At 40.2% G+C, this 23,572-nt stretch overlaps 2 protein-coding genes across 3 annotated transcripts; one reads left to right on the top strand and one right to left on the bottom strand.

Annotated features, from left to right (window-relative positions):
• Positions 1 to 545: 545 nt before the first annotated feature.
• On the top strand, positions 546 to 17,536 carry entpd1 (ectonucleoside triphosphate diphosphohydrolase 1). 2 transcript variants are annotated; one of them, XM_044178701.1, is made up of 10 exons: positions 546 to 742; positions 8,863 to 8,990; positions 9,446 to 9,563; positions 12,028 to 12,178; positions 12,483 to 12,642; positions 12,786 to 12,989; positions 13,164 to 13,421; positions 14,042 to 14,155; positions 14,280 to 14,417; positions 16,914 to 17,536. In XM_044178701.1, the coding sequence occupies exons 1-10, from the start codon at positions 727 to 729 to the stop codon at positions 17,118 to 17,120; spliced, it is 1,494 nt and encodes a 497-aa protein (XP_044034636.1). In that variant the 5' UTR covers positions 546 to 726; the 3' UTR covers positions 17,121 to 17,536. The 2 variants fall into 2 exon arrangements, with proteins under 2 accessions (XP_044034636.1, XP_044034637.1); XM_044178702.1 differs by lacking the exon at positions 546 to 742 and adding an exon at positions 5,668 to 7,698.
• LOC122867646 (potassium channel subfamily K member 1-like) lies at positions 17,508 to 23,160 on the bottom strand. Its single transcript, XM_044178703.1, has 3 exons — positions 22,618 to 23,160; positions 20,662 to 21,066; positions 17,508 to 19,447 (listed from the first exon to the last, which is right to left on the bottom strand). The coding sequence occupies exons 1-3, from the start codon at positions 22,967 to 22,969 to the stop codon at positions 19,155 to 19,157; spliced, it is 1,050 nt and encodes a 349-aa protein (XP_044034638.1). The 5' UTR covers positions 22,970 to 23,160; the 3' UTR covers positions 17,508 to 19,154.
• Positions 23,161 to 23,572: the final 412 nt, after the last annotated feature.

Here is a 23,572-nt window from a genome sequence, read left to right as displayed (position 1 = left end):
GAGTGCCGGGTATCAAGGATTTCAGCGGGAGACTGAGTTCACCCGCTGCCTTTTCTCTAATATCCCTCCAGCTCCAGCTTCCCTCCAGATCTAACACTGCTTTCATGTTTGACCCACTTTTACAAGACAGAGACAATGACAAAGAGAAGAGAGGCAGAAGGAAAATGATGAAAAAGACACCAGTGGAAGAGAGTGGGAGAGTTGAGGCAGAGTGACAGATTAAGATAGAGATATAGAAAGTGGGAAAATGCAGGAAGACTGAGTTAAAGAGTGACAGCGGCAAAGAGAATGGCAAAGGTGTAGAGAGAGAGAGAGAGAGAGAGAGAGAGAGAGAGAGAGAGAGAGAGAGAGAGAGAGAGAGAGAGAGAGAGAGAGAGAGAGAGAGAGAGAGAGAGAGAGAGAGAGAGAGAGAGAGAGAGAGAGAGAGAGAGAGAGAGAGAGAGAGAGAGAGGGGTAAAGAGAAGGCAAAGCTAAAGGCGCCTGGGAAGGAGGGGAGTGGGCTGAGCAGAAGGGGAGGAGGGAAGCTCTGCTTCTCCTAATAAAGCGAGTGTATGTGAAAGGAGGTGCTGAAAACGTTAGACTGAGCAGAGCTGCGTTACCAAAGAGAGAGAGAGGAAGAGAGAGGGCAGAGAGAAAGAGTGAGAGAGTGAGCGAGGGGGAGACAAAGAGGAGAGAGAGGGGGGCAAAGAATAGAAAGAGCATTGTGTTGCTGCTGAGAAAGAACCCATGTCTACACAAAGAGGTAGGTGTACTGCTATGACTGGCACACAAACACAAATACACACACATGCATCACACACACACACACACACACACACACACACACGAGCAGGAAATCCTTATTACCCAATGTATCCAGCAGTAGGATGTACCAGAAGTCTGTACAGTAAATGTATCAGGTGAGAGTGTGTTCTCTTCCAGCTGTGTGACTTGCTTCACTGCATGTAGCAGCTGTGTAGCTGTGCGAGGCAGGTGTGTAACTTTTCCATAGCATGTGTGGAGTGTGCCTACAGGCAGCATAAGAAGGTGCCTGTGTGTGCATGTGGGATTCAGCGGTGGCGTTTAGGGTCGGTGTGATTGTGTCGCTGTGGATAAATACAGTGAGACACTTACACAGAGGCACTTTTAAGATCATGAGAGGTTTATGGCAGTTTATCAGGCAAAGAGCATGTGACTGAGGGTAAATGTGCAATGTTATCTGATTATTTGATGGTTAAAGTTTGATTATCAATATATTTGACCAATCCAATTATTATTATTTTTTTTTTTAAATGTACTGATAGATCGACAGAGCAATTAGCTAATTACTGTTTCTGCAATCATATTTCATACTCACTATGAACCCAAATGGGCACTGATTTGTTGACAAGTCTAATGCAGAGCGGAGTTTTCAACAGAGCACCTACAGTCTATGGCTTTAGGCTACCTAGGTATCACTGAATTCAAGAATGTTTAGACAATCTCAAAATTGTATACAAAAGACACATATGCTTATGTTTGGTGACTGACATCTTACCTGAAGTTTCACAATAAGACATCTGGCTCCTCCCGTAGATTAAAGGGTCAGTTCACCCAAATAAAATAAAAAAATCATATGCCATGCAGATAGTTTTGATTTTATGTGCCAAAGTTTTATGATATCCTCGCTTTAAACTATATTTACAAAAGTCAAAAACAATGTGTCTTTCCACAAACAATTTCTTAGATATCACTTTTACGCTTGAATTTTTTAGTAAGTAAGTCATTTTAATGCGAGCGCCACAAATGAAATTCCATTCCCCTCCACTAACTGGTGTGAAAGCAGAAATCTCAGAGAAACTTGGAGAAATTAAACCTTAACTATGTTTGTTTGTAATTTGGGTGACTTGACCCTTTAATAAACAATCAAAAAAGGTTTGTTTTATGCTATTTAGGTATCAAGTGAAGAGAATGTTTGGACAATCCCATAAATGTATACAAGAATCCAATTTGCTTATGCTAAGTGGCTGAAAAATGATTTAAACTGTCAAAATAAGGCACATGGCTCTTCATGTAGATTAAAGGTGCTATTGATAACATTGATAACATCCAGCCACTAGATGACACACTTCCCTTCCCCCCTTCCATTACATTCCAGTGGTTGCCAGTTCGTTGCCCAACCTGCATATTTCATGGTTGAGTGAGGCTTAGACAGACTCAGTCAAGTTAAGTGATGAATCTTTCGTGATATAGTAATGAACTCATTTTGCAACATATAAACTATACATTAGCTATAAATTTAGGTTACTTTGTGCGGTGGTGTTTCATGTAACATTAACGTTAGACTGCTATATGAGATGACACCCTCAATAAAAGTCACGTTTTGGGTCTAAACACTATAATGAGCAGATTTACAGTAGTTCTGATATTTAATTTACCTTCGACATGCCACATTGGTAATATATTGGGATCCCACGTCCACTTCGTTCTTAAAGAAGAGCGACCATCTTTTTTTTTTTAATATAAGCGGACCAGTCAATCAACTTGCCCTGCATAAATTTGTACTGGCACCGAGCCATCTGTTATGTCAGACCCCGGCCCACTTCTTAATCCCCTATGATACCCATCTTTGTATGTAACGTTACATTGTTTGATGGAATTAAAAAGTTAGGTAACTGGATGCAACCGTTACTAATGCTAATGTAGCTCCTCAGTGATTGAAGCTGTTATGTTTCTACCTTTGACAACCTAACTGGTGACAAAAACAATCGTTTGCCATGCAGACGGTTTTGGTTTTATATGTCGAAGTTTTAAGATACATAGTTTCTTCAAACCATTACAATGGGGGGGAAAGGAATTTCATTTGTGGTACTCGCTTTAAACTACATTTTAAAAAGTCAACAACAATTTGTATTTTTAAAGTAAACAAAACTATCTGCATTGCTAGACACTACTAGAGGACCCTTTAATATCACAGTCTCATAATAGGATTTTTTTTAGTCCATCTAGGTTTCAAGAACGTTTGGACAATCCCAAAAATGTATACAAAAGCCAAATTTGCTTATATGCAGTGACTTACACCTTATCTACAGTGTCAAGATAAGGCGACTGGCTTTCCACGTAGATGAAAGTAAACACCAAGTCACCAGTGGAATAATATTCAATATGTGGCTATTATTTCACTCCAACCAGGGATGTTTCCTTTAGAATGATATCGCAATGGCAATTTTTTTTCTCTGCTTAAGGTCAGGGTAGACCTGCACAGCCCAGGGTTAGTGTCAGTGAGTCTGTAGGCAAGGTCAGACTGAACTCCAACGAGGACAGATCACTTCCCTGTGGCGAGCAGAGATGCTTCCTCTCATTTTTCATCATATGACGCTGCCAGAGGTCCCCTTTTCACAGCAAGCGGCAGACAATGCTGTTTCACTCTAAACAAGAGTATTTATAAAGCTGCTGAGTGAGAGTTTTTTGATGTTTCATTGCACTTTTTGCTCCACTACAGTTATCCGACAGCTATATTTATAGTTTGTATTTCTAATATTCCATCTCCAATTTTGTCGTCCCGTCTTTCCTTATATCTTTCCATCCTTGCTTCTGTCCTTTCATCTTTCATAATTTCTTTCCTTCCTAAACTGTGCTTAAATGAAAATGAAAATCCAGATCTGGAACAATAAATACTTTAACTTTAGATACTTGATCAAATTGTACTGCTGATACTTGTTTACATGTATTTACTACAAATGTAATGCAAGACTTCACCTTGTAATTGAGTACCGTGGTATTGCTAATTTTACTTAATTAAAGGATTTAAACACTTGTTTCAGCACTGCTGTTAGGCGAGTTATGGTGACGGCACCTCTGTAAACACATGTATTACCTCTACAATGTTCATGACTTATGACTTGTTAGAGCCTAACCACCAGAACAGGATAACCTGTCTTACAGAGACGTGTTGTCTCGTCTTCCTGTCATTATGAAACCACACAGTCGATCCCCAACTGTGTCACCCTTTGACTCATCACTGAATGTAAAGCAACAACCCTATCAGTTGCTGCTGATTCAATCAAAACACCCTCCTCCTTCCTCTATTTCTGTTTCTCTTCCTCTTTAGATTTTGTATTTCTTTTTGTCAGAAGTTTTATGAATATCATGAATATGAATATAGCATAAAATAGCAAACAAGGACCTGGGCTTCACCACATTGCCAACCTATGGAATGTGTATCTTGGCCTTGGGGTATTTAAATCACTACGTTGCCAGTTTTTCCCGCAGGATGCTTGTCAGGAGGCAGGAAGTTTCCTGCCTCCTGACAAGCAAAAGTTAGTTCAAGCACTTAGTTAGTTAGTTCAAGTACTCGTGTTTTTTATATTTGCTTAGATTGCTAAAAATCTCTTACAATCCTTAAAATATTTGCATTCAACTGATAGCAGACGTTATGTTTTCCCACTTCTATTTCCCCGTGCTCTCCTTTTCCCATCACTTCGTCTTTCCTCATGTTGTAGTCTGAACCATCCTCCTGGCCTCACCTTAACACGTGTGCTGAAGACAATTTTGGAAAGTGATGACATTTTGGTTGGTCCTCACTTCTTTACATGGCTGTTTGATGGTTAAGACTTGGTTTCAGGGTTAAGATTAGACTAGGTTTGGGATAGTCCAAGGGTTGGGGTTAGGCATGTAGTTGTGATCATAAGGGAATGCATAATGTCAATAAATTACAAACATACAAACCTGTGGCCTAAAAGCCTGTGTTTCAGTCTGTGTTGATGTTTGAAGAGAGGTTCTCTATGATGCCATACACAATTTCCTTCTCAGGTAAGCCCTGTTTTCTGTCTCAACATGTATTTGTGACTATGTGTCTGTATCTGTTTAGTTGGCAGCCAACAGCATCATCATCAGTAAGCGATTAGACATAATGTCTTTCCCTACTTTATTTCTGAAAGCAAATTAAATTAGGGCATTAATTGGAAACTAAATGGTCCATGTCTTGCTAAACACTTCTCAAACTTGACCATAACTAGAAGGAAGGGTGAGGTTCAGGTCAGTCCAGGGCACCTTTACAACCCTACTATAACCACTTCCGTCACAAACTTTTGTAATAAAAGCATGAGTTTTGTAATTGGAGCCAGTTGTCATTAATGGAGTCATTCATAAATGCCAATGCTGGTTGTTGTCACTAGCTGACACATCACAGATGTTCACATACATTTTAGTTGTGCTAGACAAACAGCTAATGACAGTATAAAATCAAGGCATGTGAAGACGTAAAACAAGTCGACATGTGGCAATCACATGTGGTTTCATTTTTGCTTCATTGCGGCTGTATGCCTTCGAGGAAAGATTTGATGAATCCCATAATCCTGCTGAAGCAAGAGGCTGGCCTTGTATGATGCAGCTCAGACAGTAATGCACTCAGGGTTTGTGGTTGGACCTTGGACACTGGCACTGTATGAGGCTATGATGGCCGACACCATGTGGCTACTTATATAGAAACTGTACGTGTCTTGTATTTTGTGTTGACTATTAATATCTTTAGAATTTCCATACCAATGAATTCCAAATATTTTCCCCATGCACTGTAAAAAAGTTAAGACATCTTAAAAGCAACTTTCTTTGCTGAATTGTAGCTAAATTTTAAAGAATTTGAGTTCAGTTTAAACTCACGTGTTTTGAGCTAAACTAAAAAAGGGTTGTGCCAATTATTAACTTTTTTTTAGATTTACTTTTTTCTTTAAAAGTACTTGAAAGTCACACCAACAGTTAAATTTTGTCATTCTTTGAGCTACAATTTTAAATATTATTCAGCAACACTAATTTGCTTTTATGAGTTTACAATAATCATAAATATAAAATAAATAAAGTTTTGGCAACTCTCACTTTTGTAAAGGAGAAAAGTAAATTATCTGAACTAAAGATTGTTAGTTGGCAAAAATGTTCCATGTGTGACAAAATAATCTTAACTCAAGGTCCACTACTTACTAGCTTTTTCAGACCTTTTAACCACATCTTACGGTCTTCATTCAGCGAATGGAACTTTTATAATTTTACTCCAAACTTGAGCATTTAAATTTGTCTAAAACCTCAAACATTTTGCAAAGCACATTTTTCACGCAGGGTGTTTGTTAGTATAGAAGCTACTGAAAAATCATTTAGATGATCAGACACAATGCATCCCACCTACACAGTAACCAAAAGACTTAGACTAACTTTACTGCAAGTTTTGCCCTTTTTATGTAGCTGTTGTCCATCAAGTGGTAACAAAAGCGGGAGCCAAAGTGGACATTGACACTAAAAAACAAGAATGTTTTTGGGCCTGTTTGTTGAATTGTTGTTAGGTGTCTCAGCCTTACAGTAAGACCCTAGTAGTAGTCTCTTCATGTCTTGCGTGCAATTTAATTCTGGTGGTGCATTAAATATTTTATTGTTACTTTTATTGTGGTAATATTACATTTTGTTTAATTTATTTGAAATATTTAATTTTAATAAATAAGCACAGAGCTACATCGGTCTGACTGTCATTTCCATATGTCACCTGCAGGATGCTACACTTGCTATTACAAAACGATAAAAGATTTCAGCTGGGTGACAAACCTATGCTCATTTACAGAATACACGGTGAATAAATAAACAGCCAGACTGCTGCAAGACTGCATCTGGTTGAGACAGCTCCTGGGTCATGTTTTAAAAAGAAAAATAGCCATGAACTTTGGTTGTTTCCTTAAAACTGACATGGTCAAACAATTACAGGATACTTTGTGGTGGCTGCATGTATGTGTGTTTCCTTATTGTGGGAGGTTCTGAGTCATACAGCCCTCACCAGGGAGGAAGTTTAGGCATTGATAAGTGAGATATATGTGTGTTGATTCTTCTCTTGTGCATGTTTAAATACGTGTGTTCACGTATCTGCAGTGTGTAGCAAGAAAGGAAAATAACAGAATGGGTAAACAGATTTGCAGGCAAGTCATGTTTTGGGTCTGCACACACACAGCTCTCTAGCAACCCCTATTCTTATAAATATACACACATATAGACGCACACACAGAGAAAAGCAGGGGATTCCAATCCGTCACAGAGATGACATCACAGCCTGCCAATAATAAACAGCTAAACAAGGGAGTCCCCACTTCCCCTCCCTCCTACACATCCCACAGAATGAAGAAAAAGAAAGAGAGAGAGAGAGAGAGAGAGAGAGAGAGAGAGAGAGAGAGAGAGAGAGAGAGAGAGAGAGAGAGAGAGAAAGAGAGAAAGAGAGAGAGAGAGAGAGAGAGAGAGAGAGAGAGAGAGAGAGAGAGAGAGAGAGCGAGCTGGGGTGAGTAACTCATTAGTTCACAGAAAAGGGGGAGTGGGGGTTGGGAGAGAGAGAGAGTCCCTTTTAAGGGGTTCACACACACACACAAGAGTGCGCTGACACACGCACAAACACACTTTAGCTGTGTCTCCATAGTGACTGACTGTGCTGCCCCGGCTTGGGGAGGAAATGCCAAACTCAGTGCTTCAGAGCCGCTCCACCAGAAGCACACAAACACACACAGCTCTATTCTAATCCTCTGTCCGGCCATGACGGAAATACCTCTCCTCGTCTTATCACTCTGCTACCTCCCTTTGTACGTTCTCTCCTTTTCCTGTCCTCCCCATATTTTCTTTTCCCTTCCACTCTCTTTTTTCTCACCCCCCCTCTCGCTATATCTCTCTGTCTCTCTCCCTCCCCTGTCAGTGGGAATTTCACTGAAGTAGACAACAGAGGTAAGTACTTGCTTCCACTCTCTGTTCACCATTGGCTCACTGCTTTCTTGTGCTGTAAATTTCAGTCTTTGTGTGTATTCCCACAGTAGACAAAGGTCAGGTTTACTATCACTGCTGCAGGTCCTGCTGATGCAGCGCGGCACAAAAGCAGCTGGGTGTGTTTGTTTATGTCTTTCTATGTCCTCATGAAATGTGTACTGTACTCTACGGTCAGGTCAGTTTCTACAATGTCTGTGTCTACTTTGCCATTTGTCATGTGCACCTAGATAGTATCTGCCAGCTTACTTATCCTGGTAATAAACAAACAACTGTGTGTGTGTGTGTGTGTGTGTGTACTTTTCAGCCTGGTGTCTTGTTCATCACTCTTTCCTATCACAACAGCTTTGTAAATGCAGCCTGTTACACCCTTTTTTGTCCCTGTATAAACTTTAAATATAAAAGCACATATTATCTACAATAGCATCTGTGTGTACGCTTCAAATCCCATACAATGGAAACTCAATGAGTACTTAGGAAGGAATGGGAACCAAACAAAGCAGTGGCAGACACAGCGACCATATATACTCAGGATTAAAATAATACTTATAACAGGATGTTGAAATTATTAATGACCGTTGGATAACACTGACTCATTGCTATAGCTTTAATCATAGTAGGTCAGTATTTCCATAATATACAAATTATCTTTTTGATTGAAGCCATTTGTTCTCTTGTTTTGTATAAGCACTTTGGCTATTTCTCCAAAATGAATGTGAAATTGGTTTCCTTTTATTCATTTTTCAAAGGGGAAATCTTGTTGATCTTTCAGCATTAGCTAAGTACTTTGGTGGAATACCCTTTCAAACGTGCTGTGGCTGAAATAACAACCCCCCTAGAATCAATGATCAGCTTGGCATGAGTTCAGACACACCAAACCAGAAATCCATCTGTAGTCCATGGTTACAAAACAACACAATTAAACACTTCCTGAAACTCCCGGACAGACTCTCTCTCATACACACAAAAACACATGCTGTGACATCACTCACATCTGGATGCAAGATTGGCTAACACACCCCCTTCCTCTCTTTCGATGTGTCCCCATCTTCCCCTTTCTACCCCGGCAACCCTCTCGCTTCTCCTTCCTGTCTGTCTGTCTGTCTGTCTTTCCGCCCCCGCTCTCAGAGATGAAAGAGAAGAACTCCTGGCACACGCCTGTGACTATCATCATCACTGTGATTGGTGTCATAGCGATTGTTGCCTTGGTGACGGTGGCAGTTTTGCAGAACAGGCCTCTCCCCCAAAAGTACAAGGTATGCTAGAGGAATATACTGAAATGTTGTAGCCTGTTCCCTGTGTGGGAGCCCAATGCATTACAGTGGGATCTCTGTCCAAAGTCCACATACCAAATATGGTCCCTTGTCAGTATGACCTCAACCTAGACTACTGGTTCTAGAAATCCACTACCAAATAAGGTCAGTGGATGTTGATAAGAATATTATCATTTATTAATATCACCACTCCTTTTTTGTCACAAATGCAAGCCCAGTTTGAGTCTTACAGCTATTAATGTCTAAAGTGCTGTTTTACTAAATAGTTTTAGCACAAAACTAATATTTTTCTGTCCGCACAGATAGACGTATTGCTGATGTCTGTGGGCTATATAATCATGACACTGAATGTTTAAATGGTATGTCTAGATGGAACTCATCCAGAGTTAATGTCTCTGAGCACTGAACTGGAATTCTTCCTTCTGTCTCCACTCCAGTATGGGATTGTGCTGGATGCCGGTTCCTCCCACACAGCTCTATATATCTATGAGTGGCCTGCAGAGAAGGATAACAACACTGGAAGAGTTGAACAGACACATTCCTGCAAAGTCAAAGGTATATGCTAGACAATGCGTCACATACACACACACTTAACCCTCACATTCACAACCACTAATCATACTAATGTAATATTTAAAAAAGGAGCTGTAAGCGTTCACTGCCACTAAATGTCGCAGTAGAGCACCAGCATCTCAGACCAAAACAAATGGGCGCCACGGCGCACCAGACTCCATTGAGAAACAGTAATTTTACCTCGTAGATCATCGTAAAAAACACACTTCAATTAAACTCTACAGAAACAAAATAAAACTCACCAAAACTTTGTTAGATGCGTTAGATGGAAGAAAAAAAAAAAAAGAAAAAAACCCAGCTCTCCTCACAGACGAACAGTTTCATACGAGGGACTCACATGCAGGACACCATTACTCCACTATATCTTTATACAGCAAATAGTTGCTATATTAATGTTCAGAATCTCATTTACAGAACCTTTAAGGAAGCGCAATAAGCTTATATAAACGTGCACATGTTTATATACATTGACTTAATGCGTTAACTGTTATTAAATATGCTAATTTTGCAACACTAGAACTAGTAAAAGTTGTGTCTTGCATAAATACTGACATACATGTTACCACTTTATAATAAAACATACTTTATAATGAGTTAATAAGTTGTAAATAATGGATTCATTAATGTCAACAGCTAATTTATTCATACTTCATAGATCAGTAATGATCCATTAATATGAAAAACTTTTGGGTTGCCACAGATTGTGAAAAGTTCTTTTTGTTGGTGTTTATTCACCTCCAGCATTATTTGCTTTGTCTTATAATCTAGTTTTTTCATTAATCAGGAAGACCAGTCTAATGGAGATTAGATTATTTTGTGGATTAACTGAATGATTGTTTGGTTTATAAAATGCCAGAAAATTTACAAACGTTTTTATCTACATAAGGAGTGGTGGCCACCATGTTTCTACAATAGCCCAGAAAGGACAAACCAAACTGGTTTTCTTACTAAGCTTAAGAGGTCCTGGTAGGCACACTTTTTTTCACCTTTTGACAGAGTCAGGCGCACAGGCCGCGATCTGTTCATCTGAATCTCTGCAAGAGAGTGAATAAGTGTGTGTCCCAAAATACCTAACTATTCCTTTAACAAGCTATTTATTAATCATTAATAAAGCCATTAGTTATTAGAACACAACTATTCATAGAAAGTGGCACCTACAGTGCCTGTGTTGTATGCACGTATATGTAAAGTCAACCAGTGTGAAAATCCAAATGTGTCTGTCCAAAGTGCCTCAACCTCAAGGCAACTTTCTTATGCAATTATTCTTGCTGAATTATTATAAAGCACTTTTGAATACACACACCATATAATAGACAGGTCTGTCAAACTGACTCCTGCTGTTACCTTCTCTTCTTTAAACTGATTTACTGCTTTTTATCTATCAAAAGCACTATCAGTGTGTGCTGGCCTCCCTCTTCATGTAATTTACATGGGTTATCAAGACTTAAAGTAGAACACTTTCATAGGCACCAGTTAGCAGATTCTCACAGACAATAGGATCAACATGTTTCTCTGAGAAGGTTTGCCAAAAACTACAGTGCCCAGCTGTTTGGGCCTTTTTTAAAAAAAAAAAAAAAAAAATGAAACTAGATATTTTTTGAGATGTTTTTTAAGATTTATCTCTTCAGTAGCAACCATTCTCAGGGCTGAGACACAGACAGGGTAAGGAAGTCAAGTATTGTGAGATGAACTAAAGCTGGTTTTGGGATTTGTGAACAGTCAGACAAACATAGAACACCACACGTATCCTTTAACCCAGAGGTTTGAATGAACGGAATGAATGGAAGTGAAAAATTATTAATTAGTTATTACATTAGTTATCAAAAGGAGATCACATATAGAATAGCCTAAATGTTTGTGATTTGGTTAAGAGATAGTTTTCCCAGAGTCAGAAACTAATGAATGCCTTAGGACAGACCTTTTTTTATGTATTTGGTGTAGTCTGAAGTTATGTCAAACAGCAATATTAGGCTATCTTGGCTCAATTGTTGAGTGTCTATGGGATCAAATAACATAATCGTAATCCCACAGGCATCCAGGAATTGAGCGAAACTAAGCAAGTATACTGGATGCTTTACTCATCTATATTAACTGAACACCTGAACTTACTCTCAAGCAGGGAGGAGGTGCTCATTCATGCTGGATATCTAATCAGGGATACCCCTGGCTATAATTTAGCCCACTGGGAAACTCAAACAGAGCAAGCTGAACACTTGCTTAAGGTAGAGTACATCAGGCATGCTTACAGGAAGCAGACACCTTAACGTCTTCACCAAGCTTTCTTCTCCATAGCAAATTTCCTTACCAGTTCATGAATTTGTACATATGACCTTCAATTTCCAAGCAGGCTAGCATCTCTGACCTCAAGGCTCTTATTATGTTTTATGGTCTCTAAATTTAGGCTGAATGACTTCCCCCTCTGCTTGACATTTTGCTCAACTTGCAGGTCCAGGTATCTCCAGCTATGCTTCCGTTCCATGGAAGGCAGGGGAGTCTCTGAGAGAATGTATGCAGGAGGCCAAGCAACGGGTCCCCGGAAAAAGACATCACGAGACCCCTCTTTATCTGGGGGCTACTGCAGGAATGAGACTACTGAGGTACACCACACATCCCCATAATCAAACATAAAACATGCATCCACAAAAAAGTAACACAGCAGGCCTTGACCGCCTTAACTCTGTAATTGTGTTTGCATTGGCAGCCAAAGTGCTGCTATCTGTAGCCTTCTCCATCTGGCTATTTTGTGATTTATCTCCACATGAACTTTAGTGCTATAGGAGCGAATATGTTACTGTCATATCCATTATATATGGCACAGTGTATTTATTATTTATGGGCTGCTGTACTGATTTGAATTATGGATGTGAATCACTCTAATGAATTTCTTGTGTGTGCATGCAGTATAGAGAACAGCTTGGCGTCAGACAAGGTCTTTCAGGCTGTGGAAGAAGCCCTGCTAAAGTTCCCCTTTTCCTATCAGGGAGCGAGATTACTCAGTGGCCAGGAGGAGGGCGCCTTCGGGTGGGTCACAGTCAACTACTTGGATGACCGCCTCAAACAGGTCTGCATGTCCCTGTCATGCATACATGTCCATGCAAGTTTGTTCACTTTTAGATGTGCTTTTTGTGTGTCAGTCAGGATTGCGTGTCAGTCAGTGTGCTCCTGCTGTGCACTGACTTCAATGCATCTTTGTCTTTGCTGCAGGGTTTGGAAACCACAGGCGCCCTTGACCTTGGTGGGGCCTCCACTCAGATTAGCTTTGTATCTGATAATTATGATGGTTCAGAGTCACCTAGTAACTCTGTGACCTTCCGACTCTACGGAAATGACTATAACCTGTACACCCACAGCTTCCTGTGTTACGGGAAAGACCAAGTACTACGAATGACGCTGGCACACCAGACTCAGGTTAACTGCAGATTTTTTTTCTGTTAACATTAATGGACTGTTTAAATCAAATCTAATCTGAGATCATTTGAGACTTAATAATCTTTAAGAGAGACATGATATGCTGAAATGTGCAATGATGCTGACTTTGAATTTAATTAGCTTCCTCTCTCTTACACCTCTTCACTTTCCTAGTCAGGTCCAGGAACAATATTAGATCCTTGTTTCCACCCTGGCTACACTGAGACAAAGAACTACTCAGCCCTCTATGACAGCCCCTGTGTGTCAGACAGGAAACCCCAGAAAGCTCCTGCAACCTTCACTCACACGGGAGAAGGGAACTTCCTACAATGCCAGAAAGTCATCAAAAGTGTTTTCAACTTTACTTACTGCAAATACAGCAGATGCTCTTTCAATGGGATCTTCCAGCCACTTTTGCAGGGACCATTTGGGGTAATGTAACACAGCTGTCAGTGTTTATTTATCAGCATATATCAGTGGCCTATGAAACACTGTGTTGTTTGGACTCCAAACAACACACAGGGGTCACACAACATGCAGATCTATCAGTTGTAGTCTTTAATAGTCACAGTTCACTGAGCATCTTCTGTTCTGGGCATGGCTTGTCTTTCTAGTGAGCAATGATTGGAGTTGTGAGCGCTTCTTGTTCATTTTAGTGTTCCTCATCTGCATCAGAATATGAACTCCCTAAAAATTCAGTTGTGTCAGTTCACCCAAATTCCATATAAAAATACATTTTCTCACTTATCTCTAGTGGTATCTAGCCATGCAGATACTTTTTGGTTTTATCTGATCGATCTTTGAGATTTCTGCCACCGCCCCAATATAATGTAGGTGAATGGCATTTTGTTTGTGGTGCACATAGCATTGTAAACTTGTATGTGAAAACCTCAACATTCCAGAAACAGTGTCACTCAGTTACTCTGAATAGTCCAGACCTCACCGAACAATTTTCAAATAATGATAAAAATGTATATACTTCATTTGCTAAAGATACCAGGAAAAGTAATTTTGTCTCATATCTACCCCCCCCACACACACACTCATTGTAGGCATTCTCTGCTTACTACTTTGTGATGAACTTCCTCAATCTGACTAATACATCCATCCCTCTGGAAGCTGTCAAGGAAAAGCTAACACGCTACTGCGCTACCCCCTGGAATCAGGTTGGATCAGTTAAACACACAAAAAAATGTCCTGCCATATTTATCTCCTTCTGTGTCTTATCTATGTCCTCCAACTTGTTTATACTGTACACTGATGATATTACTGCATTTGAACTTTGAACAGATAACACGCAAGCATCCGGAAGTAAAATTGAAGTACCTGGCTGAGTACTGTTTCTCTGGCACGTACATCCTCACCTTGCTGACAGAAGGATACAACTTCACCTCAGAGACCTACTCCGACATAAAATTCATCAAAAAGGTCAGGAGATCACAGTCCACTCCTTTCCTATAACACACTCAGGAGCCATGCCCCTACTTGATTTAAGTCATATCCTATTGGCCATTAACTCTGTGTGTGTGTGTGTGTGTGTGTGTGTGTGTGTGTGTGTGCGCGCGCAAGTGTGCCCTTGTACTTCTATCTTTGTGAGGACCTATTTGAGTTTTAGACCTTCAGGACATTTTTGAAAAATTTGTGATTTTGTCTGGTTCTCTCTTATTTAAATAGCTGGCTTGGGTTAAGACTTGGTTTTTATGGATTATAGTTAGATGTAGGTTTAGGTTTGGCTGTCCGAGATCGTCGGCCTCAACATTCAGCACTTCATATTCCACTTCAAAACATTGATTTTAATAGCATTAATGGTGGCTCAAAAGATTATTGATTGATAACTGATTGCTCAATTGAGAACAAACTAGATTACCCATCAAGGACTAGCTCAGTCTAGAAAACCTCACAGCAACCTTACCAGACAACGTCAAACAATTCCAAGACACCTGATGCACATTTCCTCAGTTTAGTCGGAGACACTTAGCATATGTCAAGGAATTGACAGTTAGATTTGGCAGGAAAGGCTCTGCTGTTCTCATCTGAACTAAAGCTCTTAGACAACTCTCTGGCTAGCCTTAGATTAGCAAGACACTTTTAGTATCTACTAACAATACATAGAAGAAAAATATTCTACACTGAATGTACCTAAGTGAAGCAATAAGCTGTTGCAATGTTGCAATTCCAAAGCCTCTCTCATATGAGATATAGCTCGGATGAAATCTGGCAAGTTACTAACATTATTCTGATTCAAAAGAAAACGTTATGCTGAATGTACCTAATCTATGTGACGCAACAGGCATGTTGCAATTTCCCTTCTATGGACTAAATGGACTCCCTTACTGTATATTGGGCTTTTCTACTATACCTTAGCGCTTTGCAATTTGCCTCTCATTCACCCTTTCACACACACATGCAACAGCTGGCTTAACCATCAGAGTTTAGTATCTTGCTCAAGCACACTGCGACATATGGACATATTCCCTAATGCTTAGCTAAATACCATATGGAGAGAAATTATGAATGCGACTACTTATCCTTCAGCATTTCCATGAGGCCAATATTACGAGGAAATACTGCAAGCAAGACAACCAGTATACATTACAATATTAGCCTCTGCAAGAGACCTGAATTGCAGTGAACCAATAAGAACCCCAAAAAAAAAAAGCCAACACCATAAGGGAAAAATTTCACCAAAACCAATTCAGCTCATAACAGGAATAGTAACTTTCACTACTTGGTAATTAAAGCAAGAACACATAATGTAGGCCTACATGTCAAACAACAGATAATTAGCTCATCTGCTACATTAAATAGTTTCACACCAATGCAAATACACTGATTTAGCAGCATAATATTAGCAAACGTAACTTACAGCAGCACAACATCACCAATGAGCATGTGGAAGTAATTAATCCAAATAATTCAAGCTAAATTGAAGCTACTTCAAGCTAGCTTACAGGCATTATGGAGAAAAACAGCCTGCTGAGCCAAAAACATCACTAGCAAGGAATGAAAGCAGAAGCAGGTACCTTGGACCCAGGTATAATGGCCGAGTGGATTTCAGGTGAGTATCCCCTTACCAAGAAGCAGTCCCACAGCAAACACTGTGAAACCAACTGTTGTTATAACAACCAGCCGACCAGAGTCTTTTGACGCAGCAACGTGTTAAAGCGTCCAAAAACAGGAAGAGCGGACTGTTGTGGCGCTGGCATGAGTGAATGAGCAGAATAGTGAGGAGCGTGTGCTTGTAATGGCCGCGCTGTACACCTGCATTTAATTGGACATTACTAGTCAGCTGGTAGCCAAGCAGAGAATAAGCCTGTGATGGTGACTTATGGAGGATCACAAGTGTCATGGAAATGGTTTCAGCATTCCATTAACTGAGATCTAATTGGACAATAAAAACAGGAATTGCTTCCAGTTTTGCCCAGTGCCACTTGTGGTATTTTAGCAAAAAATTCCCATGGCCCAAAAGGCATTTTCCCCATAGCCCACCATTATAAAAGAGATGTCTGTATAACTGTTGATAAGACACCTCAAAGTGCAAACAAGGTCAATTTTGACTCTTTCTATTATGAATTTTTGATCCATGGAGGTTTCATATCATCGTGATCACTTGTAAAGTCTATGGGCCAAGTGGAAACTCGCGGGCGGGGCCAGCGAGAGAAACATTACGGTGCATATTCAGTGGGCCGTATACCCCGGAAGTAAACCCGGAAGCTAGAAACTTTTTTTGAATAGGCGCTATCTTTGGGTGATGTATCCAGTTTTTTGTATATATGGGCTTTTTTGCCTTTATTTGATAGTGCAGTCGAAGATAGAAAGTATAGGGGAAGAGAGAGACAGTATGAATACCTCTAAACCATACTGGCATGTTGTACATCAGTGAATGACAGTGATAGTTTTCCCTCTTCCTGTGTTTGTGTCCAGATAAAAGGCAGTGATGCAGGCTGGACGCTGGGCTACATGTTGAATCTGACCAACATGATTCCAGCTGAGGCTCCTGACTCTCCCCCTCTGCCCCACGCCGGCTACGTCTCCATAGTCACTGTCACGGCAATACTGCTCTTCATCCTCGTCATCATCAGCCTGCGCCATCTCTGGCCCTGCTGCTCCAAACAGCCACAGATCGTATAAACACACACAGATACTGTATATGTATGAGTGACGGTGAGGGAGGGAATGTCTGTGAGGGCTTGTGAGTGTGTTGGTGTGGACTATTATACCAGTGTGTGAACAATAAACTTTACAATTTCCAGCCTTTGTGGGGAGGTCAAAGGTCAACGTCTGCTGTACAACAACAGATCTGCAGCTTATGTGGATTCAAGGACATTTCAGAAGGACAAATACTTTCTCTCACTGGGGAGTTAGTTCTGCTTTCTCATTGAAGGACAGTTTCTTTGTTTGTGTGTGAATGTGTATGTTTGAGTTTGAATGTGTGAATTTGAATGTGTGCTTGAATGTGTGTACCCACATAAGTCTGCATGTATGTGTCTTGAATTAGGATGTGAATATGACACTGTATGAATAAAATATCCCAAGTTTATATAAAATGTTTGATTCGCTTGTCATTTGTACATTTGTAAAACTATAATCAATTATAAAATTTCAATGTTGCATGATTTATGTATACTAAGCTAATTGGATTGTATAAAAACTACCATTACAAAGTTCTGTTCTTGATTAAAACCCATAAACCAGCAAAACGACAATGAAAACAGCAGCAAAATTATCTTTGATAGACAAGTTATATCCTTTTGATTTGTGATTTAGATTTTAAGTTGAGTCACTAGCTAATAAAAAAAAATTAATTAGACATAAAACATCCACCATACACTGCACATGTAGTTTAGCACTCCTGTAAACTGGGATGACTTTGACAAAACATATGGATAATAAAAACTGCAACATGTTACAACATGTTTCTTTACCCTCAGCTGTAACAATGACATATTCTTGCAGCTTATTTACATTTTTAAGAAACACCCCCCTAAGCAGCATGAGAGATAAATTCCCAGTAACAACTAACTGCATGTAAATCTATCTTTTGTATATAAAATCAAACTGCTTCCCTCTAGTGGTAGGATGGCACACATTGCAGTATGATTACCTCAATGCAGTACAGTACATTCACTTGGCAGTTTATTAGGTACATCTAGCTAAAACTAATGCAGCAGTCCTACTATAAATCCTCCCTTTATGAAGGTTATAATGTCCATGTTCAATGTTTTTATTGAAACAGTTTTAGAGAGTTACTGATTCAACTGTATGGTCATATGGAGGCTGCAGTTTGCGGTGCTGTTGGATTGCATTGTGTTATACAGAGAGTTGTTTTTTTGTCCACCCAATTCAACTGCAGCCTCCAAAATGATCATACGGTTGAATCAACACCACGCTAAAACATTTTTAACATAAAAATAATTTTATAACCTTCATAAAGGTAGAATTTATGGCAGAACTATTGTATTAGACTGTAGGCCTATTAGTTTTAGCTAGGTGTACCTAATAAACTGGCATCTGAGTGTACTTAAACATGCCATCAGGAGCAGAAGTCAAGTAATCACTTGTAAGCATCTAGGAAGAAAAAAAATGTGTATTACTTGCCATCAATTGATCTTCTTGGAATCATTGCACATAATGTACAATAGGCCAACTGATGGTATGCCTGATTCTCCTGGTACCGCTTTCCTACTTCCAAGAAGGCAAATATCCTATGCAAATACCACCATAGATTATATAATGTGCTATGAGCTGATGTGAAATCCTCTAGAGCATACTGTGCTACTTTTGAATTACGGCATCAAGACTTTGGCAGGAAGTGGAACCTTGTGGGGTTTTCCTCCGTTTGGGGCCCCAGCCCTTCCTCTATATCACAGATCTAGGTCTTATCTGCAGGGAATGCAACAACAGATGAGAACAAAAAACAATGCCTTCCTGTCTGTGGGTGGTTCCTGCTTTTACGCCTCAAATGTCTGTTGGTGTTGGCAATGGCAGAAAACAATCCCTTTTTAAGTGATCAGCTAACATGTAGATATACACATAAGCGTGCTCCTTATATATTCGTAGATACACACTTAGGCAGAGGTCAAAGCTGGTATGTCCTGAGCAGTCATGAATGGAGCACAAGTTTATGGACCAGTCGCTCAAAAACAATGTGTTCCAGACAATCTGTCATCTAAGTTTTCTGTTAACAGCAGATCCTGATGCTGGGGTGTAAGGCGTCAACTTGTTGTCCTGCTGTAGGTACGCAGCCTGTCCTGACACAGAAGGGATGACCGGTAGGTGATCTGTCACCTGATCCGAGTGGTCGCTCAGGTGATCGCGGTCAATGATGTTAGTCGTCTCAGAGTCCAGCTCCCGAAGGTTTTCTTGGTAGAACCTCTGTCTGAGGCGTCTCATCTGCGGAAGCTCACAACATGTCTCCAGCACCACCAGGACACACACCAAGCCCAGCAGCAAGTAGACTGGAGAGCAAACACACACACACACACACACACACACACACACAATGGCAGCATGATGAAACAAATTTCAGTTGAGTATGACTAATAAGATCAAATCAAGGTTTGGTCAGTAAAGAAAGGGTGTAGTGGCTACTAGTCATTGCTTTGTTTAACTCTGTCAATCAGAAAAGCTAAAATGGTAAATGGTGAAAAACAAGATGGACTTGTAATGCAGATATTATCAATGTTCAATGAAAACCTGTGTTTTAATTTTTGTGATTATGTTTTAACCTCAATTAAAGACCACATGGTCCTCTGCAGCAGTGGTTCCCAGCGTGGGGGTCAATATGCTCCAAGATGATAAAAGGGATAAGAAAAACAATTATTCATAGCTATGTTTATGTTATTTTTCTTAAACTGTTCACTATTTTTGCCATGCTAATGATGGCTCTAGGGATGGCAATGTTGGTCTGTCAGTTGGTCTACCATTTTGGTCCAGAGTAAAATATCTCAACAACTATTGAATGGATTGCCATGAAATGTTGTGATGATTTATAAAAACTGTGGTGATCCCCTGACTTTTCTTCTAGCGACATCAACAGGTCAAAGTTTCACTTATACTTATAATACACACTACTAGTTTATAACCAAATACCTGCAAAACTAATGACATTCCCATCAGCCTCAGCTGTACTTTGTGTTTAATGCTAAATAGCAAATGTTAGAATGTTAACATGCTAAACTAAGATAGCATACATGGTAAACAATACCTGATAAAAATCAACATGTTAGCACTGTCATTGTGAGCATATTAGCGTGCTGATGTTAGCATTTAGCACAAAGCTCCGCTGTGCCTAAATATAGCCTCACAGAGCTGCATTTTCCCTGTGAGATACTAGATAATCTTCAACTCTCCAGGCCTTGAAACATGACGAGGAAAAATCCCTCTTTGCTTGAACTGCTCTCAACTCATAGACTTATGCTAACTGAGACAATGAGGAGCAAGTAAACAATGCTTCGTTTTCAGGGGTCACAATCCAACAAGGTCAGGAACCACTTCTCTAAAGGATGAGAACATTAACTAATGCTTGAGCTTTTGAAACATTTTCTAAACCCATGGGTACAATCAAAAATGCAACAAATGCATGTTTTCCTTAATTGCTTAAGTTTTCACTTTTTGGAGATAAAATGCTTCCACCTGACAGCAATGGCAGTATATTCAACCACTTACTCACCTGTAATAGCCAGCCTGTAGAGCTGTGGGTGTGGGTTGGCCTCCTTACTGTTGGTCTCTCCGGGGACATAATCCCCGAGGCCAATGGTTGTCAGAGAGATGAAACAGAAATACAGAGACTCCAGAAAGTCCCAGTCCTTCTCCAGGCTGATAAAGATCCACGCAGGGATGATGAGGAGGAGCACGGTCATGATGATGGCTAAGCAGGTAGCGTGTATGGCGGCTAGCTTCGATTTACACATGGCCCATCGACGGTGGAAGTAGGACACTGGACGTTGAGTCACCAGGACCATAACCCTCTGCACCACAACAGAGAGGAAGAAGAGGGTAATGGGGATGCCAAAGAGGGAGTAGAAGATGCAGAAGGCCTTCCCTTCATCTGAGAGAGGAACAGTGTGGCCATAACCTGAAAACACAACCAGACATGCAGCATAGCCTTAATTACACAGGTTTAATTAGAGGTGGGATTCTTCTCCAGGAGCCATTTAGCACACATAACAATAATTAGATAGAAGGAAAGAAAGCAAGCAAGAAAGACAGACAGAGTTCAATCCAAGACTGACTAAATCTTAAATCTATAAATAAATAATAGGCTAAACAAATAAATGAATTATTCATTTAGTTTCAGTCCAGCCTTTCAAAACTTCATATGTTGACTGAGCGCCAAAGTTCTGTGGGTTTTAATTTGCTCCTTTTAACAAAACTTCCGGATAAAGTACTCAATGTGTTATGGAGCTTCAGGGGCGTCAATTCTCATTAAAATCACAATAATTCCCCAGCAACGTCTCTACCTGCTTCTGCTTACTGAATAACAAGTGGTGCAACAGCTAAAGCCCAACAAGATGTTAGTATAGTCAATATAAACAGTTAAATAACCTAAAAGGTTACCAGACCATATACATTTTATCCTTGAGCCTCCCCTGGTGTCAGTGTGATGACGTCCAAATAACCTTGACTGATTTTCATTTCAGCATAATAGTAGCCTACTATTTTCTAATACGTCACTTTGTATTGGATTTGTAAGCTGTAACTAATTACTTTAATTTTTATGGTTAATACATGATTTACTAATTCTTTACAAAGCAGCTATGAGTCATTAATAAGGACACCTTTTTTTGGTAGCCAGGGCAGGTTTTTGTCCACCAGGACAAATTATAGATCTAATGGACCACTGCTGGAAAAACCTGTGGAGAATCTGGACCAAACCACCACCATCCATTTGTGCATCCATCCATTACCAACTTAGTAATGTGTAATGCTCCAGACATGATGGTTTAGAAACCCATAAGTATTTATTAATGGATTACCAACATTTATAACCGAATTATTACCAAATAGCCTCGATAAGGATAAACACCAGCGAGAGGGATTTTTCACAAGTTGGCAAACCAAACGTTGTGATTAATAGCATTTTCGGTAACTGATCTATAAAGTATCTGATGTATTAAAGTCCCCCTCCACTGAAAAATATGTTTTGCTTATTGTTACTTCACGTGCAGAAGACACTAGAAGGCTGTTGTCACATTCATGTGATGAAGAGGGAAAGTTTCTCTGTGTTCACCTTAAATCTCAGTTTCAGACGTGGACGTTCCAGCGGGATTTTGTGACGTCACAACTGGTTCAGGAAGCCAATCAGCATTCAATTTACACCATGAGGTTTGGAAATTTGAAATTTTCAGCACACATACACACATTGAGAGGGGACCTTTTTGTGAAGGAGGAGACAATTTAAAAGAAGTTTATTGAACTTTTTTGTCCTAAAAAAAACCAAACTAATTATTATTCAAAGCAGAGTATTTTATGTCTGGAGGGGATCTTTAACCATAAAGCCATTAACACTAATCAAACCTTTCATAAAAATTTAACACTGACATGAATAACCGCAGCTTAGCGCTCAGCAAATATGATGCTGTGTAGAACACTTTACAGTCTTCACACTTGGGTCTCCGGACCTCACCTGTTGTGGTCAGCACGGTGCTGGTGAAGAACAGGGAGGACACAAAGTCCCAGTTGCGGTTGGTGTCGTTTCCCAGCACGGACACTCCGTAGTTGCTGGCCTCCAGCGCGCGGGCCAGAAGCTCCTCCAGGTTCGCGTCGGACACACAGGTGTTGTTGCTCAGGAAGTCCTGCCGGGCCGCTATCAGCTCCTGCCGAAGCGCTTGCTCGTACGGCTGCTCGATGGCGGAGAAGATCCCGGCGCCGATTATGAGGTAAAGGATGTAACCAGCAACCAACAGCGCAAAATTCAGCGCTGACTGGTGTCGCTCCACAAACTGAGCGCACGAGCCTTCGGTACAGCCGCGCACCATCCCTCCAGTTTCCACAAGTTAAGTTAATGGCACTTGATTTATTAACAAACTACACTCAACCAGTTTCAATCAACTAGACTGAAAGCCTATTTCTTTTTTGGTAACGACTTCTATCCTCTCTACCTGGTGGATGGACTCTTCTTCCTCATTCTTCACATCTCAGAGGAAGCGGGTAGTGATGACGTCGGTCATTCACCGCTGCAGGTAAAGAGAGAGAGAGAGAGTGTGTGTGTGTGCGTGTACCTGTGTGTCTGTGTGTGTGTTTTAGTGCCTTCCTGCCTTCCTGCACTCCCTCTCCAACTGGTTTAACAGGTGTAGTGTTTTGAGTCATTACAAAGGATTTATTTTCCCTGACACTCATGTTTCCAGATTTATTACTGGAAACACTTGCGTATTTTGCTTTTTTAAAGTTACACAAAACAGACAATGGAAAAAATAGGGTTGACAGGACAAGAACACTAAAACTAAGAAGAAATGTAAGGGATGTTGGCTACATATTTCCCTGAAATATATAGTTTTGTTTAGTTCTTCCAGGATGTTTAATCATTAATCTAGTGTTATCGGTTAAGAACAATCAATTCAATTCTTATTTACTTTACCCAG

Source organism: Siniperca chuatsi, linkage group LG20 (assembly GCF_020085105.1).
Source record: "Siniperca chuatsi isolate FFG_IHB_CAS linkage group LG20, ASM2008510v1, whole genome shotgun sequence".
NCBI lineage: Eukaryota > Metazoa > Chordata > Actinopteri > Centrarchiformes > Sinipercidae > Siniperca > Siniperca chuatsi.
The sequence above is the reverse complement of the archived record's forward strand: the minus strand, read 5'-3'. Positions and strand labels throughout refer to the sequence as shown.